At 35.4% G+C, this 16197-nt stretch overlaps 1 protein-coding gene across 1 annotated transcript in view; it reads right to left on the reverse strand.

The window, feature by feature from the left end:
- GUCY1A2 (guanylate cyclase 1, soluble, alpha 2) overlaps positions 1 to 16197 on the reverse strand; it is a 259742-nt gene that overhangs the window by 172564 nt on the left and 70981 nt on the right. The window contains exon 5 of the mRNA XM_004688763.1: positions 9793 to 10511. Within this exon, the coding sequence (XP_004688820.1) occupies positions 9793 to 10511 (719 nt within the window). The remainder of the gene's footprint in view (positions 1 to 9792; positions 10512 to 16197) is intronic.

Genomic DNA, 16197 nt, shown 5'->3' on the forward strand with positions numbered 1-16197 from the left:
TAAGTTCTTCCTATAAAGGGTATAAGGAGCAACTACTCTCCTCTGCTGGTCTCCCACAATACAATACAGTCGGGGTCCACAAACCTTCATGAAAACTGCCCACACTATCTTCAGCTAAGGAAAAGTTAAAATGCCAAGTCCAGCAGAGCACTTAAAATGGAAACCTGGATTCTCTTTAAAAAAAGAATATGTAGGGAACTCTACTCAATTACTCCACAAAATAATGAAATATCAAGGTACTAGAACATATTTTTCAAGTACATGAGAAACTTCTATATAATAACAAATTCAAATCTTTAATCCTTTAATCACCAATATCCTGAAAATGTGAATGCTGGTTTATATTTTCTAACAACTAAGGAAAACTAAATAAAACACATTAATGACACTATCTCAAGATCTCCTAAAGCTTTAATTTCATAAATGCTGAAAAGCATAAAAGTAGCTTTTTTTAACAAGTTATTCCTGGTAGTACAAAGTATATTTAAAGACATCCTTTACTGCATTTAACTATTCTTAATAAATCACAGTAATCAAGCTTTCATTGTTCAACAAACTTGGGATACAATAATGGTGACATCACAAACATTTTGAGTTGAATTTCAAGGGCACCAAACAACATTTTGCAAGAACCAGGATAGCTAAAAAGAATTATAGCTTTTACATACCTGTCCTATTGTAAAAAAAATATTACCTTCCAGATTACAACAAATCCACTATGAATATAAAACAATAAAGTTTTCCTCATAACATACAGAAAACTTCTAGTATGGATACTACTCTTATTCACTGAAATCGAATTATAAATAGAATATGATCGCTTATCTTTGGAGATTTTTGGAGATCTCTCTATAAATCTCGGATAAAATATACCTAAAAGGCTGTAATTTACAGTATCTTTCTGAATGCCCAAATGTGGTGTAGCTCACAAACTCACATACAGTTCACCCCATTTTTAAAATCTCCAGTTGCTAGAAAATTCCTCTTAATACTAAATCAAATCTACTTTCTTATCAATCTATTCTTTGGCACTGATCTTCTCTTCTGAAACCAAATACTTTGAATACAAAGTAACCCTCTTTTATTTAACACCTATTCAAATACTTTAAATCAATTTCTACTTCTTCCTGATCAGCATTTTTATGCAAGGCATTTAGTCCAGTGCTTGGAATATTGAAAATCGATATCTTTCAAAGTTCTTTACCCTCACCTCTTAAATATTAAACCACATTAAGAATAAATGATAACCAATTTAAACAAATAGTACAGGGTTTAATCAAAGCTAAGGATAAGAGATAAGGAAAATAACCCACATGATGTTAAATAAGTTTGGTAGTAAAACCAGAAGAAACAGTAAACAGAAGACTAGATAGTTTTTTGTGGAAAGAAAATTGAGAGGACAAAAGAGAATCACTAGCCATAAGATTTGGGAAAGTTAAGCTAATCAAAGTCATTCAGCTTTGTTTTAACTTGGGAAGTTCTGTTCTAGAGACCACACTATTAATCAATGTAGTACTACTTCTGTGCTTGAAAGAAAAATGGCCTAACCAAGATACATGTGAAACTAAACGTCTCCATCAGAATTACAACAACTAAACACTATCGTAAAACTCACCTTAAAAAAAGAAAGACAGGCCCTCCCTGGTGGCGCAGCGGGTTAAAGCACAGCACTAAGAAGCTAAAGCCACTTCCGCATGAGTTCGATCCCCGCCTGCCCCGGAGGCGACCACATGGCGTGGCAGACCTCTCCTGACCCGCCCGCTGCTCCCCTCAGCAGTGTACTTCATCGATCTGTCTGTTCTACTCCCCACTCTGCATCTCCATCCTCTCACCCTCCGCATCTCTGGCCTGTACCCCAGTTCTGTATGAATAAATAAATAAATAAATCTTTAAAAAAAAAAAAAAGAAAGACAATATGGATGAATTGGTGATCTAAAAAATGTGATAGCAGGGTTCTACCTGGTGGTGCAGCAGGTTAAAGCACAACACTAAGAAGCTAAAGCCACTTCAGGATGAGTTCAATTCCTGCCCTGGAGGTGATCCACATGGCGCAGCAGACCTCTCCTGACCCGCCCACTGCTCCCCTCAGCAGTATTCATTGATCTGCCTGTTCTGCTCCCCACTCTGTCTCTGGTGAAGTCTCTCACCGCTCCTGCATGTCTGACTTGTACCCCAGTTCTGTATGCATAAGTAAATAAGTCTTGTTAAAAATTTACTATAGCAATTAAAAACTAAGCTGTGAACTGACATCTAACCCAATCATATCCAATCACAGAATCGCTGAAGAGTAAAATGTTATAGGGCAGAAGGAGAAGAGAAAAATCTCTTTATTATATTGCCACATCTCTTGTATCTTTTCTGTCTTGCATATACAGAAGGCAGAAAGCAGAACCACAGCCTCCCCAGCTACTGTTCTAACACACTGATAAAGTAACAGTCAGGCCCCTGAATCCTCCTCTGAAGAATACAGGATGAAGGTTGCTAAAGATAACTGCTGCATCTTGTGGTGTCGTCATAACAACACTGACCTCTAATGATGTTTCTCTAACCTTGTAGGTGTTGCATTGGCCCAGAGAATTCAGTTGTTTCTCCGAGAATAAAGAAAGTCTAAAAGTACATAGAGGTATTGGGGTTGAGTTGAATCTTTTGGGTTGCCACATGGACACATAAAAAAATATGCTCAAAGATACATCTGTCATTTCGACCTAGGTTCTGAAGAGAAAGAATGATGTTAAGAGGAGATACAGAAAGATGTAAACATTATTGATTGATAAAGTCTAGACTTACATTTCTACATAAGTTTCTGAACAATTTCTTCAGTTTTTTATAGGAGAATAAGCTGAGTATTATACAAGAAACCACATAGGAAATGACAATAGGGATAGTAGATGTAGCTGTTTAGCAATCAGAAAATGTGACACAAAATAAAAATCTAGCTGACCAGTAAATCTGAAAAAAATTGGCACATACGCCTTTTAAAAGAGATGTCTTTAAATTTTGTACAACTATGTAAGTAATGAGAGTTATAGGAAAAAGTAAAATTAGGTACTCCAAATTTTATCAGTATTTCAGTATATCAAAATTAAAAAATAGATGTTTTTCCTTAATTTTGTGCATTCCCCAAATTTTGTATGAATGGTTTTATAATAAAAATGCTTAATACAAGAAATACTAATAAAAGACCTTAAACATAGACGCATAAAGGCTTCAGAGACAAAGGGGGGAAAAAAACACAAAAACACAGTAGCTTGTTTCAAAACTGGTTGTCCAGAAAGGTGTCTCAGCACAAGGAATGATGCTTAACATTATTAGTCATTGAGGGACTGTGATTTAAAACCCAAGATACTTTACACTGGAATGTTCACAATCAAAGAGAGGGACAATGCCAGTGTTAGTGAGAATATGAAGAAACGTGAACCTCACACATCGCTAGCCAAAATGTACGAAATGGCGGACATAGTCTCTTTGTTTAACAACATGAAAATGTCTGAATAATGTAAATATATACACAGCAGTCCCTGCCCTGGGAAATTACTCACGAGTAATGCAAATATATCCAGCACAAATTTTCATATACAAATGTTAATGGCAGCATTACTTATAATAACCAAAGACTGGAAACCATCCAGTACATCACCTGGTGAATGAGTGATCTCTGTAATGGAATACTATTCAGTACTAAACAAGAATAAATTGTGGATCTATGGTACAACACTGATAAACCTCAAAAACACTGTGCTTGACAGAAAAATATATATGGTATGATTACATTTATAAGGTACAGCTAGAAAGAACAAATCCATATAGATAAAAGTAGACCCATGGTTACATGGGTCAGGAGAAGGAGCAAGATTAATGCAAATGGACACTGGAGACTTTTGGGGGTTGAAAAGTATTTTTAAATGGCTTTATTATGTTTTCTGTAGAATTAGAATTAGGTATATATGTACACATTAAAAATCATTGCAATATATAGTTACCCCCCCAAAAAAAGTGTATATGAATACAGAGAGAAAAATTTAAAATGAGGGAATAGACAATAAATTCAAAACAGCTCTTCAACTTTTAATTTACTGAGACTTAAAACTATTTGTTAAGGGCTGTTACCGGTTTGGTTTTCTCTCATATTTATTCCACATATAAGCAATACTATCCAATATTTGTCTTTCTCTTTCTGGCGTATTTCACTCAGCATTATCCCCTCCAGTTCCATCCACGTTGTCACATTTGGTAAGAGGTCATTGTTTTTTAGTGTTGTAAACCAGTGTAACTGTACTGCAATTAAAAGAAGGAAAAAGCAGAAAGAGCAATAAAAGCACGATTCTGCACACAATTTTTAGCTGAAGGAACTCATTTTCTCCCTCAGAATCTAAACTAAGAACTAAATAATGTTTGACCTCCAAAAGGAAATACCTCTTTTGTAAGTTCAGCCTTCCTGCTAACAAAATATATGGCACAACATTCACTTAAGCACAGAGACCACTGGCAGAAATATATATTTCACCATGTAATTATCTATCATGCCTGTGACTACACAAAAAACATTATCTATGCAGTAATTTACATTATATGTATTTGAAAATGTAAAGCTTGTGTAAACCTCAGCAATATCTGCATCAGAGTATCAATTCATATAACCCATTTTAAAAAGGTAGTTTATGATCATGCAGCAGTTCTAGAGAAAATCAAACACAAAAACACATAAGTTTAAGTTGAGGTATGTCTGTATTCTAGACTACTAGTTTCTTAAAGATTAATTTATTTATGCATACAAGAACTGGGTACAGGCCAGAGGTGCAGAGGGTGAGAGAATTCACCAGTGACAGAGTGGGGAGCAGAAAGGCAGATTAACTGAAATACACTGCTGAGGGGAGCAGCAGGTGGGTCAGGAGAGGTCTTCCATGCCACGTGGGTCACTTCCTTGGGTGGGGACCCAACGAATGCCGCAGTGGCTGCAGATGACTTCATAGTACTGTGCTTTAACACACTGCACCACCAGGGAGGGCCCCAGACTACTTATTTATAGCAAAAGCCCTTAATGTCATTTTGTCCATTGTTAAATGGACAATATTTGTAAATAAATGTTCAATATTTTAAATTCTCTAATAGAGAATTGAAGTGTTTACATCATCAGTCAGTGAGGGACAGTAACACACACACACACACAAATCATGTGCAAGTAGTAATTCAGCATCTTTCCTTGTGCTAAGATTCCTTTCTGGGGCCAGTTTAATTTCTTCTGCTCTGAAGAGAGGAGAAATGCTCACATATTCCCAAATTGAATTAAAATTGAATTGAATCATATATTCTTGACAGCCAGATGAAACTTGTCTGTCAACAGTTTCATTAGGGTATGGTAAGATTAATAAATATATCTAAAACATTCAATCATATGTCAGTTAAAGATGGGCACGTGTCCAGAAGAGATAAAGGAGCATTTGAGAAACTGATTTGACCACAGAAAGATCCTTTCTTCTCTGAAGTTTATTCCCCAAGCTTTGTTTTGCAGCATCTAATTAATAAGACAAATGTGGGGGTATTTCTGGGGACTGAAAAGGAACGTGCTGTTGTTATGCTTTTTGTGAGTTCCAGCCCTGAGAACAAAAGTGAAGATAAATAACAATGCTACTGTTCTGGCTTAAGGATAATATTCAAATGCTGGACTCCTTCCATGATGTTATTAAAGTTCTTTGAAGCGTTGCTACTAAGAAAAAAAAAAAAAAAAAAAAGGTCAAAGGAACTCATGTTATTTATGGTCTCTCAAAACCTCTTACTGTTTCAGGTTGTGCCTAAACTAACCATGCCATTTTAATGTGGCAGCCGCTGGCCCTGAAAATGTTCCAATACTGAGCATAAAAGATATTAGAAGAAACATGTAATAAAAACTGGATGTCAAACTTCAGTGAATGTAAAAAGGAAACAATGAGAGTACATAAAAAGAAAATCTTAACACAGCTTCAATAGAATCTATGGCAATTGGTCCTTTACTGTCTTTATTAAGAAGATGAGAAGCAGGGCCCAAGTCATATTTTGTGAAGATGGTCTCTGGCTTTACTAAAATGATTAAACCTACTGATCCCTGGTACTTACTTCTGTCAGGCAAGATGTGAGGAGGGGCGTCAGGAAGAATGTTAAGAGTGGTTAAAACAATAATAATGAAAAACTTATCAGATGCTTAATCTAGTGACCGAAGATCTAAATTTTATGTGGATTATGCCACTTATCTTCACAAGTAATTTTCTAAACTAACCTAAACTGTCAGAGAATTATTTTAATTTAGCCGTCCTAAAAGAATGAGCTCTTCATGACTGGACCATTAGATTCCCTTCTTATCTTTGGAGAGGCAGAAAATGCAACTGAATTCAGAGAATCACAGGGATCACAAAAACCTTCGTGAACAATTCACTTCATATAAATTGAGATATAAGAAGGATATAAAGAGTTAAAATGTTAATTATTAGTCAAGGTTCCTTAATTTTAAGAAGAAATTAAAGCTCAGAGAGTAGAGGGACTCACTAACTTGTGGTTGTCAGAGACACCTCTCCCATACTCTATTGCCACTTTCTCTATATACCACATCCTTACAAAAGCAAAGAAGGAAACCGTGTGCCATTAAACTCTAATTTCTAGCAGCTCTATCTAGAAACATGGCCATTCCCATACAAAGAAGCTTTGGAATCACTGTTTATCATATGGGCTGACCTGACTAAATTTGACCCCCCAATCTGCCATTGGACTGCCACCAATTTTTTTCTCAAACTCACTAGAATGCCTCAAAAGAACTATGTGACTTAAAGTACCCAAGAGCTAATATGGACTCCTCATTCACTCAATTCCAAATGCTGAATTTGTTTTTATTTAAATAAAGTAATTCCTTCCCATTTGAGGTTGGACATCTGATGGTGATGATGGAAAAACTGAGTTGAAGGGAGTGAAACATAGGAATGCCATATTAGAGAGAAAGAATGGAAGTGATACAAGATGTGAGGTATGGATTGATCACCTGGATCTACAGAAAGGAACGAGGTAGTAGGAACCAAAGTTGGTCAAACCACCTGGAAGAGTTCCTGCAGACCCCAAAACCACTGCATGGAAGTGTACCACCAACAGGTGCATCCAATTCCTCTCAAGGACATCCATGTTTCTGATGACCAAACCCCACTTCTTGAACACTCATTATTGCAGAATAAATAAATGATAAAGACAAATTCTTTAGAAATGGAATGATCATTTCTATCTTTCTATTCCAATAATATCTCATTCAATTCTCACAAGCACGTCCTATCCTACCTCTATTCAAATAACTAACCATTGACTAACAAGACAAAATGAAAAGATGAAGGTTAGCAAAAGCACTACAGTACATTTTGCAATTTATTGACATACAAGTGAATCATTAGCTCTTGAATGTGTTGGGGTTGATGTCAGGATAGATGTTCATCAGTATTAAGTACATAATCAAAATAGTAAATTACTATAAGGCCTTCACTGTTAGATTGAATACAGCCAAAATTATTTTTAAAGAGCTCTTTCTTATCAAAGCCAACCAAAATATTTGAGACTATAGACTACATGGAGTTATTTATTAATAAGAACAAACAGTGTGGGGAAAATAATGAATGGCAATAGCAAATATATCAGCAAAAACTTTTGAACTTGATTTTTGCCCCATGTTTTGGAAGCTACAAATATGGAAATTGATATAATAATTCAAAAATGTTATTCATCTGGTTAAAACATCCTGCCACAAATTTATTAATGACATTAGCTTCAATTTAGGCCAATGATAGCCTCCCATCCTGGCAAACTCAGGTGAATAAAGAAACATAAATACAGGGTTGTTGAGAGGATTGCTATCTATATTCTAACTAAAAATCCTGCCTGTTATATTTTTAAACCGCCACTAACGTGTTTAAGTTATAATTGTATCTTCTCAATGAGGACAGCTCCTTATTACTGGAATTGGCAGGGGGCCTTGACATTTGAGTCATCATTTCATTATGTCTATTTCTTACCCTGGTATATAATAAATTAAAGAGAAATACAAGCCAGATGAAAAATAGAGGTACAAGGGGGCATCTGAAGCAGTAATATTAAATTGAATTAATTTTTCTCAAGTCTACAAAATATATAAAACAATGAACATTTGGAATAATATATTCTACTTCAGGCACACTTTCAAGAATATTTTCTTCAATTCTAAGTACCACAGATGATTTGAACCCTCCTAGCCAAATATTGTACTTCTATAAAACAGAGTCAACAGTTTTAATATTCTCTAAATTAAAAACTTAGAATAAATCCATTTTCAAAGCAACCACCAAGATGGACAAAAACACATTTAACAATTTATTCCATTCTTAAAAACTTCAAAATGAGTGGCAGTTATTAAGTAAATACATATACACACCTATGTGAAAGTATTATTTAAAGCATCATTGTGTAAAGAAAAGGTGCAACAATACTTCATCAGATTAAAATATCTAGCTGTTCCACATTAAAATCTTCAGGTGTATCCTGATACTTTCACATTATTGAACTGAAACCAGAAAACCTTTGCCGACTGATTCTCCTATGTTACTGAATTCATTCACACTGAAAAAAATAGGCATCATTCCATCCTTCTCAAATTTTTCTTTGAAAAATTTCCATTCAATTTCAAAATCATCAAAAATAGTCAATTATGAAACCAGTACTATATAAAGTCCTCAAAAAAAAACAGAAAAAAAAAACAAAAACTCTGCTTTCAGGAAACTATTAGACCCACTGGCTGCCACAGGTACTGCAGGATACAGATTGATGAGCCACCCTCACTGAGCTCTCAAGATTTCTGCTACGCTTCCTTCCCTTAATCTCAAGCAACCTGTTCATTTCTAAATGCCAACAGTTTCCCTCAAATTCTTGAAAACAAACTGAATAACCTTAAAAAAAAAAAACTTTTCTTATCTTGATTAAATATTGAAGAGAAATTCTAGTGGAAACTGAATATACACTCCAATGTCTACTCTCAAAATTAATATTATTTTTCCCTTCAGTCACCAAAAGTATATTATTAAATTTAAAACAGTCATGGTTTAGTTTTTCTTACATTTTTATTGTTTAATGTTAACTTATTTCCTAAAAAAATGTACTGTACCTGAATTGCTTAAACTCAACAATTTTAAAACATATTCTGGTGTCTTCTCATCATTTATTCATAATTTATAACCCAGATATTCCCAAAGATGCTTCAAAGAAATTCACCATATCTGTAGTCTCTCAAAGAGTAACTATGTTCTAAAAATTTATTTAAAATAGATTAATCTCCATGTTAAGCCAAAAATAGAATGTAAGCCTGCTGTTCCTAGGTTATGAAATCTGGAAGCAAACATGTTCAAAGCATAGTGAGCTTTTTACCTACATTTACCTCAGAATAAGGCAAGCATGTGCCATAGTACTGAAATCAGCCTCAGCATTCCTGCGACAGTCCAAGAGCAATCAGTGGGGATTTTCATGGCTTACATATTGAGCTTTTAGTGAGTCCTATCAATTTGTAATTACTATGACTAGCATTAATAAATATCTTCCTTTCATATGCTGAAATAAATTAATGAAAGAGGCAGACACTATGCAAAATGCCTGGGAACAGGGCCAAATCCTTTTACATACATCCAGGGACCAGTAATTTCCTAAATGGCACTTTAAGCTCTCTTGCCTAAATAATTACAAGTACAGCCAGCATGTAATTTACTGAAATAATTATGCACACTTCTATGCACTTCCCTCACCCATATCAAGCCCATGGCCACTTACCTTGTCTTTATTTTCAGTGCCTGAAGCCTCAGGCTTGGTTCTAATAACAAATGGGGTGGACAGTCGGAGCAGGACCCTTTCGAATGTGGCATTCACCTTGGGAGAAACAATCTCGAAGCAGTCCTCAAACTTGAGCACTTTGTGAGTGTCACATCGGAGCTGCTTCCGCAGGCCTTCCCCCAGCTGAAGGACTGACATGTTTGGGTCGAACATCAAGTGGAAAGGGAAAGCTCTGCAGAAAGTGTTGATGCTAATTCGGAGGTCTGCAGGAACCCGGGAGGTTCCCCGGGGCAGGTTCTTCGTGATATTACTATTTTCACATTCTTTAATATGAAAAGTCAGACAGCTACAATTGCCTGGGTTTGACCCATCAGAACACAGTTTCTCATTTGCAACCTGTTCCACTTCCAGGTCCAGACGATAGATCTTCTTTCCTGCAGCCTTGATCATGCCGGGCATGGCAAAGCCCACCACTGGATGAGGGTGGAAGTAGTGAAGCAGAAGGGCACCTTCAGGGAGCTCTTTGCATAAGAATGACGGAGATTCCAGAGTGGCCTGTTTTCCAAAAGAAGTTCTAATGTGCTCCAACAGAGCATCAAAGCCATTAAAAAAGTCCTGCAATGTGCCACCCACAGCTCGAAGGACTCGCTCATTCTCATCAAAGCAAATATTAAAGAACTCCTCACCAAATCTCTCTTGAATTTCCTCAAACTTCAAACCTAGAGGTAAATGGGAAGCCAATGTTAGTGAACTATAATATAAAATAATTGAATTTAAATTTTTAAATACTCATCAAAGGAGGTAGCTAGTGAGTGAAAGAAATGATAGTTCCCTTGGGCTTACAAATTACTCAAGGTCGTTAATCATTCATTTTGAGTTAAGAAAGTTAATTTCAGTTCCATCTTGTAGATGCTTCTAAAATGTGAATGACAATACAGTTTTTGGTTTATCTTTTAAAACAGACTACTTTGTAGAGCAGCTGACACATGCACCCCTCTGCCAACTATTACAATTCAAGGAACACTACTGATGCATTGTCACCCCAAGTCCACATTTGACAGTAGGGTTGACTCTTCGTGTTGGACATCCATAAGTTGTGACAGATACATAATGATATCATCCTGAGTAGTTTTATTGCCCTAAAAATCTGCACTTTACCTACTCATTCCTCTCTTCCCCAACACCTGGAGAATGACCTTGTTAACGCTACTAATTATAGCTATATACTGTTGTCATTATCACAAATACTTTCTTTTTCTTAGGGATTGCCCTCACTATTAAAGAATCTTTCTGGAAGTTAACTATAAAGTTGTGTCTATATTATCTCCATCAAATATTATCAACTAACTTATCACAATTCATTTCTTACATGGTAAACACCAACCAGAGAAGTAATTTCAGGATAGGTATGAGATTATCTAGTATAAACTGAAAGACTTAAGTAATTGTGGGGGAACTCAGGCAAATAGACACCAGGGAGAGAGATCAAGCAAGGAATTGAAAATGGCAGAACTGTGAAATGATTCACATTTATTCATTCACAAAGGTAAGAACAGCCAAGAGTGGAGTAGAAATCTGAGCAGATAGAGTTCGTCTTTTAATTTTTTTCAGTTCATTCTCACAGAGGCTGTTGCAAGAGGAATTCTATCTTGCAATAATGATATTATAATAAAACATATTTACACACAGAATTTATTATGTACTAATCAGAACCAGAGTCACATACAATGTAGTAAATTCCATCTGTAAGGATAATCTGAAGGTAAACATGGAGGAAATTCATGCTCCAAAGATGAAGAATACAATAAATACAAAAGAATTGTGTCAACATAGTAAGGAAAACCTCTTCACAGAGTCATACTATTGCTTTTCCTTTGGCCAAAATCAATACATGTCACTTAACAACATACTCAGTGTTCCTTGTCCAGTCTGCTCTACCTTGTAAGAAGGTGCTAAAGACCAGGTAAGACCAGAAAAAAAAAGAGTCCCTTTGCTAGTATCCTGTTAGACTGCACAGCAATTAGATTGTCAGCAGCTTAGTTGCTGTTCCTATCTTTATTATTCCCTAAGGATTCTCCCCATCCAGAAGTGAGGGAATAAAACACAGTCAACATATTTAAAATAGCATCAAATCACATTGAATATTTCGAAAGCTTACTATATAGACTAAACATTGTGATGTCAAGTTAAGAGATCAGTCTTCCAAAGAAGTTCTTAAAAGCTATGTTAAATGACATTGGAGTACTACTCAGTTATTTAAAAAAAAAGAGAGAGAGAGAGATGAACTCTTGCCATCTGTTAAGACACGGGTGGAACTAAAGGAAATGACGCTACATGAAATAAGTCAGAAGGAGAAAGACAAATACCTGAAGATTTCACTCATATGAGGGAACCAGAGCAACAAAACAAACAGAAAACTAAACCAAACCCCAGAATCTGACGGTAGAATCGAGGCTACTAGAGGACGTGCATATGGGAACAAAGAAGGAGGGGAAGGGGGGGCAGTATTCTGTGAGAGAGGATGCCAGGTGCTGTGTGAGTGAGTGTGGTGTGGTGACACCTGTCTGAGGATGTGTGAACCTATCCACCTAAATCACATACAATGTTGTAAACCAATGTTACCTTAAAAAATTTATGTGCGGCCCTCCCTGGTGGCGCAGCGGGTTAAAGCACAGCACTGAGAATCTGAAGCCACTTCCGCATGAGTTCGATTCCCGCCTGCCGCCTGCCCCGGAGGAGACCACATGGCGAGCCAGACCTCTCCTGACCCGCCCGCTGCTCCCCTCAGCAGTGTACTTCGTCGATCTGCCTGCTCTGCTCCCCACTCTGTCTCTGGTGAGGCCTCTCACCGTCCCTGAGCCTCTGGCCTGTACCCCAGTTCTGTATGAATAAATAAAAAAAAAAAAAAAAACAAAAAAAAAAAAAAAAAATTTATGTGCAATGAAAAGTAAAAAATCAAAGTCCCTTTACCAGAAAGAAGCATTTCATATTAACTTTAGTTTCAGACACGTGATGTTAAAGGCAAGTTGAGTTACTTATTAAGATAAAAACATCACCACTAAGCTCATTTTCATGTTCTAGACAGTCATTCAACATATTTTGTATTCATGAATAATAATGTTCACTGAATTTGATAATGATAGCATGTATCTCCTCAATTCACTCAAGTGGGAGAGAGAAAGCAAGACACAGGATGTACAGTACAACTTGACTTCTGCTCCACTGAAAGTGCTTTTATAACTACTTAAACCAAGGCATCGTCTTTTTCCCCATCCTCTTTAGTGTTGTGGTTTCTCCTTTAATTCAACATTATTGTTTATCTTTTCTTCCTTAATCACTCTTCTCTTTTGGCTTTTACAAAACTAAACTTTCTGCTTGATTACTAGCTAAGACTGTCCTCACTAAAATCATTACCTCAACATTGCTATATAGTAACTAAAAAATTCTAATACATAAAGATACATTTATGTCCCTTCAGTTCAATGTTCTCTACTAGTGCTTTACTTTAGAGTCATATCGAAAAAGAGCTTAGATCTTTATGCACTGCAGGGAAAATAAGAATCTTGTCTAACTTCTATTTTTCATAAAATTGAATGTGCCCTCAAGGCTATTAAGTAAAGAAAACAGATGTAAATATAATTTAGTAAATTTTATGTTCTATTTCCAGTGTCAGAATCTAGGGGAGCTGAAGGCCAGAGAAGAACGGGGCGGAGTGGGCCCCAGGGACTGTGGTGGAGGATTGTGGGCACACTTCAGGGGCGGAGGTGTGGTGGCAGCATATAAAGAGACTGGATCTAAATTTCTGACTCATATACAGTGTCATAAACTAGTTACTTAAATTTTAAAAATTATGAAAATATAATAAAGCCAAGTAAATTCACTAAAGGCAACCCAATGGAAACTACTCAGTAGGTAAAATCATTCTATCAACTAGAAGTTCTTTCTTCTTTAAGCAGTGCTTATGTATTGGAAGGTACAATGATAGTTAATTCTCAAATCACGATGGCAAGGCCCACCAGGCTCTATGGTAAATGGTATTAATAAACTTTATTATTATGAATATTATGATCAAATGCCATGTATGTAAATCTACACAAACCACAATATTCAATTAACTAATAGAAAAATTTCTCCTAACAGTTATTAAGCTATGTAAGATTTTTAAAAAGAAGAAAAACAGTCTTCAGAGTTAAAAAAAAAATTAAAACTAGGGAAAGATCATGTTAATTTTTGCAAATATGCTATGAATTAATAGCCAAGACTTCCCTTTTAAACAAGCTCAAAAGAAAGCACAAAGAAAGTCATTCAACTCAGATAATTGGTGCAAGACTCCACCTACGATTTGATGCAAACCCTCTACTTAGAGTAAATCACTTCAAACATATAGACAATGCTCATCTCCTGATTATCACAAGGCTCTGTGACAGCTTGACATTTGAATGTGAAAGAATACATTTCCTCAAGAGACATAACTTATAACAAAATACTGCATTCATTAGCAGCTAACTTAAGATTCAGAATTTTAATTTACTGCTAATTCACCTCTTTTAAAAAATAATGAATAACCTACATGCTAATGCCATTCAGCTATAAATGAAACTGTTCATTCTTGACATGTCTTAGGCTTCATCTGCTATTCACCCAACTACCATGTGTATTTCATGAGACCAAGAACCTTGTCCTGTTGATACCTATACACCCACCTCTAGCATCATGCCTTGTACATAAAGAATAGCATTCACTCAATGAAACCAAGATTTCATCTAAATATTTGTTTCATAAATATAGTCAAGCTTACAGAACTACAGTTGTGCCACATTTAAGGCTATCAAGACAATTAGACACATTATTTTTTTCCCATGGGCTACTACTAGATAAATCAATTTACACTATGATTGGGCCATAACAGAGGCATACCTAATTCTAATAATAAGCATATTACCAAAAGAGTGAAATGCATGCTGGGAGGATGGGTACAGCAGGATACACCTTTTCTCTATATTAGCAGTAAGGATTTAAAAGTAAAAATAGGGAAATATTCTATAAAAATATCAATGCAAACTATAAAATCATAGGAATATACCTAATCAGAAGACATAACTTATATTAAGAAATTTTAACAAATATTCCATAGTTTAGGATGTAAAGATTCTTATGAAAATATTTAGTTTCTACAAGTTAATCTATATTCAGTGTTTTTCCTATAACAGCCTCAACTAGTTTTTCTTGTCAATATGGTGACTTTAAGATTCACATGGGAAAATAAACGCCTAGAAGAGTCAGAAAAATACCTAAAGAGAAAGATTACTATGGAGGAAACAGATATTAGAAAAAAAAAAAAACCTGTATAATTAAAATTTTTACTTCCCTGAGAACAAACAAAAGTATTGGAATAGAGATCTCAGAAGTAAATCTGTATATATGCAAAGTATAAATATACCACCAAATCATATTTTAATTCAATGGGACAAAATGGCTTATTTAATAAAGGCACTAGCCATCTGGAAAACAGTAAAATTAAATCCCATCTCAGAACAAATGAAATCAAATTTCAGATTAATTAAAAATTTAAAATGTAAAAGAAAAAACAATAAGCATTTTAGCACAAAATCCAGGAGAAGCAATGTATGCCTTAACTGAAACTAGCAAACTAACATTCAAAAAAGATACAAAGACATATTTGACTTTGTATGTCATAAAGCCACATGGTAACTGCCAGCATAATACGCAGATGCTTTTTTTTTTTTCTATTTTACTTTAGTAAGGATATACATGTGTGAGTGCCACTTACAGATGGTATATTTCCACTTAGATTTTATTAGTCTCCCTAACCTAAATACAATACAGTTTACCTTTAAACAAACTGATTTGGATTACATAAATCCACTTATACGTGGTTTTTTTTTTCAATAAATATGTTGAAAAATGTTTTTTTGAGAATTTAGAAAAACAAATGTAGCATAGAAATACAGGAAAAAAATGGCAGGTATGCCATGAATAGTTTAATGTAAACAGGACTGTAATATTATATGCCATAAAAAAATTTATAATGATTCATTCATTCGTGTATAGCTTAGCCTCCTTTGTAATTTCTGTCCTTTCCAACCTCTCTGCAACCCCTGCTCCATATAACATTTACAAATCATAAATCTTATCAGATTATCTGTCTGTGTCCCATCCTCCAGCAATTATCCAACATCCTAAGATCAAACACCAAAATTAGAGGCCCTGATCTAACCTTTCCCTCTGGGCCGATCCTCACCCTCCTATTTCCTTACCACACCCCTTTGCAGGCCACAAGAAACACTTGGTTTCCCGAATGTGTGAAGACTCCTGTACAAACTAGTTTGGTGTAAACTACCATGATGAGAGGAGATAAACAGCTAGGCATATCATATTCAAAAT

This window comes from Condylura cristata, unplaced genomic scaffold, assembly GCF_000260355.1.
Source record: "Condylura cristata isolate star-nosed mole 26May11 unplaced genomic scaffold, ConCri1.0 scaffold00025, whole genome shotgun sequence".
NCBI classification, from domain to species: domain Eukaryota; kingdom Metazoa; phylum Chordata; class Mammalia; order Eulipotyphla; family Talpidae; genus Condylura; species Condylura cristata.